This window comes from Maniola hyperantus, chromosome 27 (genome assembly GCF_902806685.2).
Source record: "Maniola hyperantus chromosome 27, iAphHyp1.2, whole genome shotgun sequence".
In the NCBI taxonomy this organism is placed as follows: domain Eukaryota; kingdom Metazoa; phylum Arthropoda; class Insecta; order Lepidoptera; family Nymphalidae; genus Maniola; species Maniola hyperantus.
In genome coordinates this window covers 5,288,271-5,301,048 of record NC_048562.1, presented here as the reverse complement: position 1 = coordinate 5,301,048, position 12,778 = coordinate 5,288,271, and the positions used below count along the sequence as shown (strand labels likewise).

The 12,778-nt window shown below is 33.6% G+C and overlaps 1 protein-coding gene across 1 annotated transcript; it reads right to left on the bottom strand.

The window, feature by feature from the left end:
- Nucleotides 1-513: 513 nt before the first annotated feature.
- On the bottom strand, nt 514-5,106 carry LOC138404337 (uncharacterized). Its single transcript, XM_069508044.1, has 3 exons — nt 4,927-5,106; nt 4,026-4,836; nt 514-3,940 (listed from the first exon to the last, which is right to left on the bottom strand). Exons 2-3 carry the CDS (start codon nt 4,175-4,177, stop codon nt 514-516), a joined length of 3,579 nt encoding a protein of 1,192 aa, XP_069364145.1. The 5' UTR covers nt 4,178-4,836; nt 4,927-5,106.
- Between the last annotated feature and the right edge of the window lie 7,672 nt (nt 5,107-12,778).

The following is a 12,778-nucleotide window of genomic DNA, read 5'->3' as shown; positions in this document are numbered from 1 at the left end:
TAACACACATTGAGATAAAAGTTAGAATAATTAAGTAAGACATTAAAAAATTTAAGACTATTACAAAATAAATAAATCCGCAGTTGTATACACCTAAAGTTAGAAAGTTACAATCAATTCTTAAAACTATAATATAATATTTACAAGTAAAATTAATAAAAATACACTTTAAACATAAATTTTTATTAAGTTTTGTGAAAATACAACAAAACTACCTATTTAAAACTCATTATTACTTATTTTATAATGACCCAAGCTAAAGTGTCAATATCATTTTGTAAAATATAAACGATTGGTGTCATTATACGACAAACAAGTTTATTAATCAGTTTGTGTGAAAATCGCATGTTTGATGGAACGAAATCTAAGCATATTACAATACTGAATTTTTTGTCAAGTAGACACGATCTATAGTTTCTATGGTCATAATTTTTTGTGACACTTTTATTTACTCCTTTTGCTTTTGCAAAAGTTTTATGGTCCACATCTAGTGCATACATTTTGATCTTAATCCTAACGAATTCTCTTAAATTTTCCCATTATTTTCATCTTTAAGAATCCTAACTTTTTTTTATTAATTTTTGGATAGCTGTAAATATTATCGTGTGGATAATCGGATGTATCGAAATAATTAATTAGATCACATTTTATATCTTCATAAAAATTGTCCGTAAAAATTTGGTAAATTAAACTATCTGTGTCTGTATACAATAACTTAATCTTCTTGTTAAATTTTTTTACCATATAATTATAATGGAATTCATACATTAAAGTTTTAGAAATATCTAAAATACAAAAACCTAAATAAATTGGTTTGTTATAAGTTAATTTGGTTTTGCGCAACTGTATGGCTACCAAGTTATCGTTGAAAACGGCTAAGCTATGGAATTCAGGTTTAGCTATCAAGTCTTGTGCCCCTAAGATTTTACCACGATTTTCCCAATGTGTTAACATTTTAACATTGACTCTCTTTTCAATATTTTCCATAGTCTTGCCGAAAACGGAATTGTTCATTAATTTATAAAAATCTTTTTCAAAGTCTGATGTAGCTAAAGTTCGCATATTCGTATTTAAGTCTATATATCTTTGTAACCAAGGACTTTGATCAAATTTTAATATTCTATGAATTTTAGTTAACTTTATACCCATACTAAGACATTGTTTTAAATTTCTATAATGAATTTTATATTTAGTTTTATTATTTAGATTGGGTACTAACTTGATATCTTTTGAATTCCCAATTCGAATATTTTCAGGGCATAAAGGTAAGTCGGAATGCAAATCATGAAGCTCATTGGGATACTCCAAATCAACTTCTAGAATATAGCCAATCTCAGATGTGTCTGATACTTTAAAGTTTGTTTCAGTGTTTACCCATTCAAACCCACCTGTTGGAAGGTACTGAGACATGGCCCAACCATAAAGATTATTAGCGTCTAAATATGTTAGGTACGATTTGGGTTTTTCCTTATCATAATCTTCCATAAACTGATTATTTGCTTTTGCATAACGATTGCTACATTGAGATATGCCTCCTCTAATTCCAGTTTTTATAAAAGCTATTTTGTCATAGTCAGTCAATAACTCTAACTCAATTTGAGTATATTTAAGCATAGCATCCCAACTTAAACCAGGAGCTGTATAATAATGAGCTGGATCTAAACCATATGTTTTGATGCAAATATCACGAAAATTTTCATATATATCCGTTAATAACAAAACATCCGTTTGCAAATACAAATTAGAATAATCCAACATGTTTCGACAAGAAAAATGATTCCAAACATCTTTTGCATGATTATAGTCATCATTGGAAACATCGGAATTAGACAGAGAACTGTAAAATTGAGACTGAGATGGGAGTGATGATGATTTTAAACAATCATAAGAAGTCATGTATTCATAAGGATAAATACCTTTTCTTCTTAAACGGCTAAAGTCATCATTATGAGGAAAGTTTATTTTTAATGATTTGAATTGATTGTCATTCAGATTTTTTGCTAATTGATCAAGACTGCACGGCAAAAATTTAAAAGAATCTATGAATCTTAAACTTATCTGTTGGTTATTAACATTTAATATCTTTGAAAACGAAATGTATCTTTCTTTATTTTGAGGTATTAGTTCGATTTCCCCTTCCGTAAAATTCAATGAGTGAACAATAAAATGTGCATCATAATTACTAAGATTATGTAAAATTACAGGAATATGACGGGGAGCTCGATATTTTTCTGCACATGATTCATGTGCTACACCTCTTAAATTTCCAGTATGCCAGTCAAAGTCCAGAACGGATTCTCCATTCAGACTTGATTCACATATGTGACAGTTATTAGAATTTGCAATATTTATTTCATCATCTTTTGTTAGTGGGTTTGGGCGTTTTTGAAAACTATTTTTTCTGCATATTAGTTTTATGTCCTCACAGAGCCGTTCCATAAATACTTTAGAACAATCTGGACCGCTGTATGTTTCATATTTTGAAAGGCTATCATCATATGAACATTTAATATAATATCCAAAACTATACACTTCGTGTTTCTGAATGTTCTCAGTAAAAGGTTTAGAGGGATCGTTTGAGCATGAATTTATTGGGTTTAAAAACGCTTCGAAATCAGCATATATTACAAATGGTACTCTTAACTTTTTATTAAACTTATCAAACTTTATTTTATTGTTTGATGATGGCTGTCCAAACCAATTTTTTTTAGATAGTTCACTGTTTGGTAATTCTGTTATGATATGGACGCAATCATTTTGTTGGTGGTTTTCTAATCTCTCATGTGTAGGAAAATGTAGTAGGCATCCATCACATAAATAAATCGCGTGTTCTTGATTTGAAATTTGCTTGCTTATTAATCGTGACATATTTTTAATATAGCAATAATGAGAGTTAGTTTTATTTGAAATTAATAATAAATTAACGTGAGTACTATTTCGAGATTTTGTAAAGTAGAGGGGACCTACAACACTATGATTTTTCTTTTCTTTGTTATATTCTAAACCAAAAACATTTACACTGATATTGTTTTGCTTTTCCACTTTAGGTATATCCGTTAACTTGACTGGAAATGATATGCCATCAAACTTAAGTTTATCAGAATGCATACTGTATGACGAGACTCTATCGGTTTTGCTACTAACAGGATACAAAGCAGAAAGTAATGCCCATTTAAAACACATATAATCAACATTTTTAACATTTATCACTGCTTTTTTTGCTCTAATATCTTGAGGTAAATCAATGTATGATGTACCACGAAGAGGATTAAATTTATTTACATTCACATGTAAGCATTTTATGTTTGTTAAGCTCCAACCACTATCTTTTCTCTCAAAAGAACTAATTTTATTTTTGAAAGTGTCACATAATGATGACAGGAAAATATTTAGATCGTCTCCACGGAAAACTATATAATTTGATGTTTGAAAGTCAAACGAGTTTGTTAATTCTTTGGTTTGTTGTATAAAATCGGCGTGTAAAATGAAGTTTACCTTAAAAACAGTATGTTCTTTTATCGACTCTTGGATAAGGAATAAAATATCATTTTTTATTGAATTCAAAAATGATTCAGGGGTCTTAAAAATGGATAAATCATCATTTTTACTATTTATCATGTAAGTTATTATTCTTTGTCCAAAAGCTGAATCAATTACTGAAACATTTGACAATGATGGATGTGACTTTAAATGATTATTTTTATGCAAATTACTTTTTAAATGATTAGAAAAATACCTTTTGTTAACAAAAATTTTACAAATATCACACTTCACTTTATTACCTTCTGAATATTCAGCTGGTGTAGTAGAGTTGATAGGGTGTTGAATAGCTGAAGTTGAGGCTCCTTCATTATATTTCACTCTTTTCACAGAGTTATTTACTGTGGAATCATTGGACCGCTTTAAAGCTCCGCCAGTTTGAAGTTTTTGTTCAGTTGGGCTAGAAATAAAAATAGAAGCATATAAAAACAATCAATAATACACACATCATGTAATTTAAAAAACAATAATGTTCAAATACTTACATGATTGAATCAATTTCTTCACAAATATTATACAATTCACTGTCATATGCTGAATCCAATAAATCGCAATAATCCAAAGCTTCAGCTAGTTCTTGATCACTAATTGACGTGTTGAAACATGTGCTAACACAGACTTCACTTGTTTCTTCCATTGTTGAGACTTGTATGTTAAGTGTACCAGAAGGCTTACTGACATTACTTTACGATTTACAGTGTGTTTTTATACAAGCAGTTAAGTGTTATTACTGTTATTTTACGTCGAACCATTTTCACTAATTGAATTATGGTGAAGTTTTTGTATGATGTAGTTAACTAATGATAGATTAAGATATTAATTATTATATGAGTATTTTTTACAGCCCTCTGTTTCTGCAATTTCTTTTGTTATATTATAAATCATCTCATTTGTATAGCCAAGAATTTTACTTGTTTTTTGAGTATAATATTTAATCTTTACACTTGCATGTTTCCAGTGTTGAGACGGAGGTATTTTGGTTAGTTTTTTTAAGTCATACACCTCTAATTTAATTAAATGTGTGGCTGTCGCACCATCGTTGGAGTTCGTAGAAATATAAGATACACCATCATCTTTGTTAGCTCGAGCTACTGTTGAACTATTAGATTTGTTTTTATTTTTTGATGGCAATTCAAAAAATTTGTCTATATTTTCACATGTCCTTTTCATTTTCTTTGGTGGTATTTCATGATCTATAATCAAATCCTGTGTTCCCTCTTCTGCCAAATTCATAGGAAAGTAATATTGTTTAAATGTATTATTTTCTTGACTGTTACAAGGAGAGTATGATATATTCTGCAACAATAAAAATAGACTATCAAACTGATATCAAAAATATTTATATTAATTTAAAGATAGCTAAATGAAAATAAATTACACACTCACCTCCATTGTTTATCACACAACACTTATTTATCACACACTCCTAATAAAAACTTGTGTAAACACAATATAGATTTGAAGTCAAACTGTAATGCTGTTCAGTAGAACGAGCTAGTAAGTATGGCAGAATTAATGATTTATTTTGAGCTTATATAGTAAAACCAATGGTATTATCATTAGTAATTAGCGATAACAACTAGTTAAACAGAATGTTATCGTTAAGTAAGTTAAGCAATCAGTATTTGAAAAATGTGGTTAGTGATTGTGACAATCGAACAAAGCCAAAACTGAGGTGATAAGCTAACTACCTAGATAACGATGTATTGTTGGAATTTTCTAATGATGGGCCTATAGAATTCCAAATACCTGCAATGAGTAATGACTACCAAGGTTTGACTCATATGATGATCTATTTAAAAGTTAAGATATTCTTTATTTAAAACTTAAAGTGTGTATCACAGATGCGAAGAAATATCCAATAACTCGAGCGGAAGTTAAAGTTTTAACAATTCCTTCTGGGGTTCAGGGTAAAACGCTCGATAATATTTTTCTTGGTCAAGTTCCTAAAAGATGTATTGTCGGATTTGTTAACAATGCAGCATTTAATGGAACTCTTACGAAAAATCCATTCAACTTTGAAAATTATCATATGAATACATTTAGTTTATATATTGATGGTCAACAAATACCTTCAAAAGCTTTGCAGCCATCATTCGATAATAATACTTTCAGTTCAGCCTATCATACGTTATTCTCAGGGACGGGAATCCATTTTTTAAATGAAGGGAACGGAATATCTAGGGAACAATATGCAAAAGGCTATTGTCTCTTAGCATTTGATTTAACTCCTGATTTATCAGCTCACTCTAGTCATTGGAATCTTATAAAGCACGGTAGTGTTAGGCTAGAAGTTCGATTTGATACAGCTATCCCTGAAACCATTAACTGTATCGTATACGCAGAGTTTGATAATGTTATTGAAATTGATAAAAATCGTAATGTAAGCGTGGACTATAGCAGTTAAGAAACCTAGTTTTGTAAATAGATTAAGTTATAATTTACATTAATATTGAGGTTTGTAATAAAACACTGATAAAAGAAATATTTTTTATTTTATTTTAAGTTATCAACCATTATTTATAATATGATGTGTAGTGAAAGCCAGTGGTTAAGACGTCCACCTCCTAATCGGAGGTCAAGGGTTCGATCCCGGGCATGCACCTGTAACTTTTCAGAGTCATGTGCGTTTTAAGTAATTAAATAAGTGTGTGAAGTCTACCAATCCGCACTTGGCCAGCGTGGTAGACTATGACCAAAAACCCTTTTCATTCGGAGAGGAGACCCGTGCTCTGTAGTGAGCCGGCGATGGGTTGATGATGATGATGATATATAATATATCTGAAATAACATGGTCTTACTTTCCATTCCTTTATGATCCTCTGCAACGATAAGATCAGTAGTATTGAAGTAATATGAATACAATTGAGATAAAGACATATTTAAGAAGAATCCACCCAAGTCTTCAAGACAATGTGTATGCTGCTAACCGATTACCGATTTATGTTGGAACACCAGCCTATTTAATCAGCAATTTAGACCCCGATTACAAACCAGGGTCCCATTGGATAGCCATGTATATAGATATAAATGGTGTTGGACAATATTTTGATTCATTTGGACGACCACCAATTAAATATCATAAGCAGTTCCTGGAAAGAAATACAAGAATGTGGCATTTCAATACAAGGAGGATTCAAAATGATTATACAGCAGTTTGCGGCGAATATTGTATAATGTATTTGTATTTCATGTTTACGGGCTACTATACAAGTTCAGATTTTTTAGATTTATTCAATAAAAATACGCTAGAGAATGATATGTTCTTGTTAGAATTATTTAAATCAATATTTGTAAGCCAATAAACAGTACTTATGAGAGAGAGATAAGACTTTCCTTTGTAATTCCTTTGAAATGAAGCAGCGAGTGTGGGAACAATAGAGGGTGATTAGTAGGTCATTAGCAAGTAGATAACGAACTAGGGATTAATTTTGACGAAAAGCTAACTTTTAAACGGTTAGAGATACGAACACGGGAGTGAGCGCAAACGATTCAGCGCATCCCAAAACCTTTTTTTTTTTTTTTTTTTTTTTTTTTTAGATTTCGAAGTTGACCGACCGGCGGAGGGGGCCGAGGTTGGGAGGGGGCCCAGGAGGTGGGCCAGAACCGGCGAATCCCCTACTACTATCGTAACCCATTTCATTATTATATAAATCACATATGCTTTATGTGGCTTTTACACGTATTTTAGCATTCTGTTGCTGTTTCATCACTGATTAACTAAACATAGGATTTAACACCTCTAGAACTTGCGGTTTTCATTAAATCTAAGATTAAGTCACATAATGATTCTAGACTATATGCAATTTACCTATAGTGTAACTAATAACAACATCCGCAAGTTTAAAATCACAATTTTTAATTTTTAAGTGGTTATTTAATAGATATTAGGATAATTATCTATCATTCATTTATATTGTGTGTAAATTGGTGGGTCAGGATCTGTCATTCACCTTTGGTATGCAAATAGCTAATTATGACGTAGACATCCGCTAAGAAATGATTTTGAAAATTCAGCAACTCAGAGGGTAAATAGAGGTGTCGTCCACGTGGACAAAGTCGCGTGCATAAGCTAGTTGACTATAATTCGTGTAAACCAAGCCTATAGAACACCCGAGCCTATAGCGTTCCGGCGGTGGTGTCGATTTTTGCGGCTAACGATTTGAAAATGGAACCGGCATTCCAATTACAGATTGAATTTGGAACGCATTTGAATCGCGAGCTCTTTGCTCCTGCTTTGCTTTGATGTTATTTTTAAACTGTTTTTAAATTGATTATTCTATTTAATTTTTGGTTATACGTTCAGAAATTTTATGTTTTATTTCAAACAGCAATAGGTAGGTAGTAGGTATACTTAGTCAGTCGAACTTTGTTAGTTAAGTTTTTACTGTTTTCTTTTCTTTTCTAATATAAGTATGAAAACGCTCTATACAAAGCAGAAACTGTCATTCTAAAGGCCGATATGTACCTACATTATTTTCCGCCGCGTTTTGTACAATATTTTCTGTACATACCTTTACTTACCTAAGTAGGTATTTTTTTGGAAAAAAAATTACATAACATAAAATTGTCTTATCTTTAAGCTTTAGGTACATTATTCAAAACGATCCAATAAAATGCAATAACTTAATAAATAAGTACATAAATAATTTAAATATCCATCTGATATAAATTGAATATTTCCACTTCTTAGTATCGGATCTTTTTTGTTGACAACCATAGAGCATGGAGAATTTAAAAAAGTCAAATGCCTATTTTGAAATTCGAATGTGTTTCTGTTTGGCGCGAAAGGACCGCACACGTCGCAAACACGCGCGATTTGTGATCGAGCATAAATTCGGATGCTATCTCCTAATCTAAATATATAAAAGAGAAATACCACTCACTCACTGACTGACTGACTGACTGACTGACTGACTAATCACGAAATCTCAGAAACTATAAAGCCTACAAACTTTAAATTTGGAAGGTAGGTTCTTTCTAGGACGTAGGTGTCAGCTAAGAAACGGTTTTGAAAAATTCCCCCCCTAAGGGTTCGAAAGGGGGGGTCGAAGGTTGTATGAAAGTCCTATGTTTTTGGAGTTAGAGACGTGATAATCGACATTTAGGTTATTAGCTTTAAATAATAAAAATCTGTATAAGTTAATTTGGGAAATTCCCCTCTCAGAGTCAGGCTCGCGCAATGAGGGTTCCGTACTACAGTCGTATTTTTTCGACATTTTGTAGGATAATTCAAAAACTATGATACATAAAAATAAATAAAAATCTGTTTTAGAATGCACAGGTGAAGACCTTTCATATGATACCCCACTTGGTATAGTTATCTTACTTCGAAAATTGAAAATCCTAATTATTAGTTCATGACCACAATTTAATTTTTTTTGTGTGATGTAACCACAAATTCACGGTTTTCAGATTTTTCCCCAAATGTCAGCTATAAGAGTTATAAGATCTACCTTCCTGCCAAATTTCATGATTCTAGGTCAACGGGAAGTACCCTGTAGGTTTCTTGACAGACCGACAGACAGACAGACAACCCTAATAAATGATTATTTATTTATTTTTTTACCTTTCTCATCCAGACATAGCACGCTTAGATTTAAATACTTCGTTACATTATCAACGAATATAAAAAATACGATCTTATAACAGGTTCAGTTAGTTCTATACATGGCGGCCATATTTAAAAATATCTACAAATTACGTTAGCTGTTACTTTTAATTATGATGGCGGGACATATTTAGTGCTAAATTACACTAATTATGACTACACATTAAGCGACTAGTTTGAGAGAAGGCAAACTCATCTCCCGCTCACTACAGAGCACGGGTCTACTCTCAGAATTAGAAGGGGTTTGGCCATAGTCTACCACGCTGGCCATGTGCGGATTGGGAGACTTTACACACCTTTGAGAACATTATGAAGAACTCTCAGGTATGCAGGTTTCTCCACGATGTTTTCCTTCACCGTTAAAGCAAGTGATATTTAATTACTTAAAACGCACATAGCTCCGAAAAGTTAGAGGCGTGGGTCAGGAATCGAATCAAATCCCCGATCTCCGAATAGCTGGAGTACTTATTAGACTAATCGGGAATATCTGGACTAAGTGTTATCTAACCAGTTTATCCTGAAAAGGCAAAGCATTTCCACGAGATTTTTGAAAACCTAAATCTACGCTGACTAAGTTGCGGCTTGACTCTAGTTTATTTTATTTCTTGGACCCATTGGTCAATCTCAATTGACAAAAGAGAACTTACTTATGCTTTTTTTGTTTCTTCACATAGTTCTGGAGATATAGTGGCTTTATAAGACAAAATGAGTGTCATTAGTATGTAGCTAGTTGTAATTAGTATAATTAGTACACAGTAGCGTTTTTGTTAGGGTGGTTATAAAAACCTCCAAGTGCGAGTCAGGCTCGCGCAATGAGGGTTCCGTACTACAGAGCACGTGCGTCGGTGTTTCATCGACCTCCATGCAGGCCCTGCACGGAGGACTGTCTGTGACACCTATAACGAAAAGGTGTTTGTTTAGTGGGCTATACTGGTTGTGGTAGGTCCATAAAATAAGTAAGAAAATCAGTACCCTTATTATAAATGCGAAAGTGTGTTTGTTTGTTGGTTTGTTGGTTTGTCCTTCAATTACGTCGCAACGGTGCAACGGATTGACGTGTTTTTTTGCATGGGTATAGATAAAGACCTGGAGAGTGACACAGGCTACTTTTTATCGCGGAAAATCAAAGAGTTCCCACGGAATTTTTAAAGAACCTAATTCAACGCGGAAGAAGTCGCGGGCATCAGCTAGTAATAATAAAAATCATCATCATCATGAACCGCATTTTAATCCCGGATAATCAAAGTTTCCTCGGGATTTACAAAACTAAATAGAATAGAATAGAAATTTTTATTTAAGTAAACTTTTACAAGTGCTTTTGAATCGTCAACTAGCTTAATTTACCACTGGTTCGGAATGCTGTTCCTACCGAGAAGAACCAGCAAGAAACTGGACGGTTGCTCTTTTCAAGTCGTACGAGAACGTAGTCGCGCGCTAGTACAACAAATAAGACAACTGTTTCCAAAATTCCTAACCAACAATGGTTTGTTTTATTAAAAAAAACAACCGTTAGATACTTACGCATATTGCGTTTTCAAAAAAAAAAAAAGTTTCGTGTAACCGAATCTATTCCTAAACCGAACCGGATGCGGTAAAGTGGCGTTATAACCCGATTATATCGGAAAAAAACGTATGCTTCCGCTTTTTAAAAATGTGACTCGCATAGAAATTGTGGTATTAGTAGTTTAGTATCATTAGATCAGCTGCACCCTTCATGCCTTTGCCTTGTCAAATAAAAAGATTTAAATTTATCTATGGCTGCACGATTCCCGCGCAAATTAATGTCACTGCAGTGACGTTTGGAAATTGGCGCGATTAATTTGCATTTTTGAACTGGAATAATTATGACTCTGGATTCTAGTCCTCTCAATTTTTAGGGTTCCGTACCTCAAAAGGAAAAACCGAACCCTTATAGGATCACTTTGTTGTCTGTCTGTCTGTCTGTCCGTCTGTCTGTCAAGAAACCTACAGGGTACTTCCCGTAAATAATTGTTTCATCATCATCATCATTATCAACCCATCGCACGCTCACTACAGAGCACGGGTCTCCTCTCAGAGTGAGAAGGGTTTTGGCCGTAGTCTACCACGCTGGCCATGTGCGGATTGGTAGAGTTCACACACCTTTGAGAACATTAGGTATGGAGAACTCTCAGGCATGCAGGTTTCCTCACGATGTTTTCCTTCACCGTTAAAGCGAGTGATATTTAATTATTTAAAACGCACATAACTACGAAAAGTTAGAGGTGCGTACCCGGGATCGAACCCCCGACCTCCGTCGGACGTCCTAACCGCTAGAGCTAGACTATCACAGCTTTGTTTAGGAATTATTAATTTTGGGAAATTGCATGGCGAGATTTTGACGTCAGCCGAAATAAAAATATACCATCAGCTCGAAACTGCAATGTAGTGCTGACGTCACTAAAATGGCGACCACGCGCATTAGAAATTTGCGGGAGTAACCTATAATATATTTTCATAACAACAGCTGAAAAAAAAATGTTTTTGCGGATCGATATTCTATAATGACAACACAAAATTGGATCCACCATAGATCTATGAGATTAAACACGATTTATTACCTGTGTAAATACAAAATTTCAAATATCGAACAACAAAGTAGGTAACAATTGCGAAAGTCAACTAGCGGCACGCGAAAACGTACCCAGCTGTGTTGAGAAAAAAAAACAAAACACCGACAGACGATGAAAAAGGACATGAAACGAACCCAAAATCGCCTTAAATAAAAAACTGCATAAGGTTTCTCGTCTCTTTCATTTTGTGTGGAAGTGAAAGAAAGGTCCAAGTGCCAAAAGATTGTTAAGTCTAGTGTAAGCTCTCCCGTAGACGTGTTTATAACTTGGACTGCGCGAGATTAAAGTTTGTCGAATTTAACATGGACAAAATTTTCTTCTACAGAGTTATTCTTATTAATTTTCTTATCCAAGTAATTATGAATGTTTTTACCCATTTCCGGTTCTAATTTTCCGACTTGATTTTTGTTATTTGACATTATAGCTAATTACATAATTCAATTTTTATTGCATGACCATTGTTATCAACCAATCGCCGCCGGCCCGCTAGTGAGCACGGATCTTCGCTCAGAATCAGAAAGGTTTAGGTCATAGTCTGCCACGCTGACACTGTGCGGATTGACAGACTATCAGGCATACAGATTTAATCATGATGTTTTTCTTTGCCGTTAAGTCAAGTGATATTTACTTAAAATGCACTAACTCCAAAAACTTGTCCGGACAAGTTTTTCGATCCCGGGATCGAACTGGATTTCAGGTTGACGTCTTAATAACTATACCCTATCCGCGGAATTAAGTTAGTATAGCGCTCTCTCTGTTTGGCTCTATCATTTGTATGGGATTACTTGACAGAGAGAGAGAGAGCGTTAAACTAACTTATCCGTGGAAGGAAGTTAATATAGCGCTCTCTCTGTTTTTGTATGGGATAACTTAACAAAGAGAGCCCTATACTAACTTCATTCCGCGGATAGGGTATAGGCCGTCCCCACTCACCGTAGTGAAACAGATTTCACAGTCCAAGTTACACGTCTACGAAGGCGGTATTCGCAAAGCGAAGCCTCCAGCGTCGAACGTTCGAATTTTGAAAATATTTTGA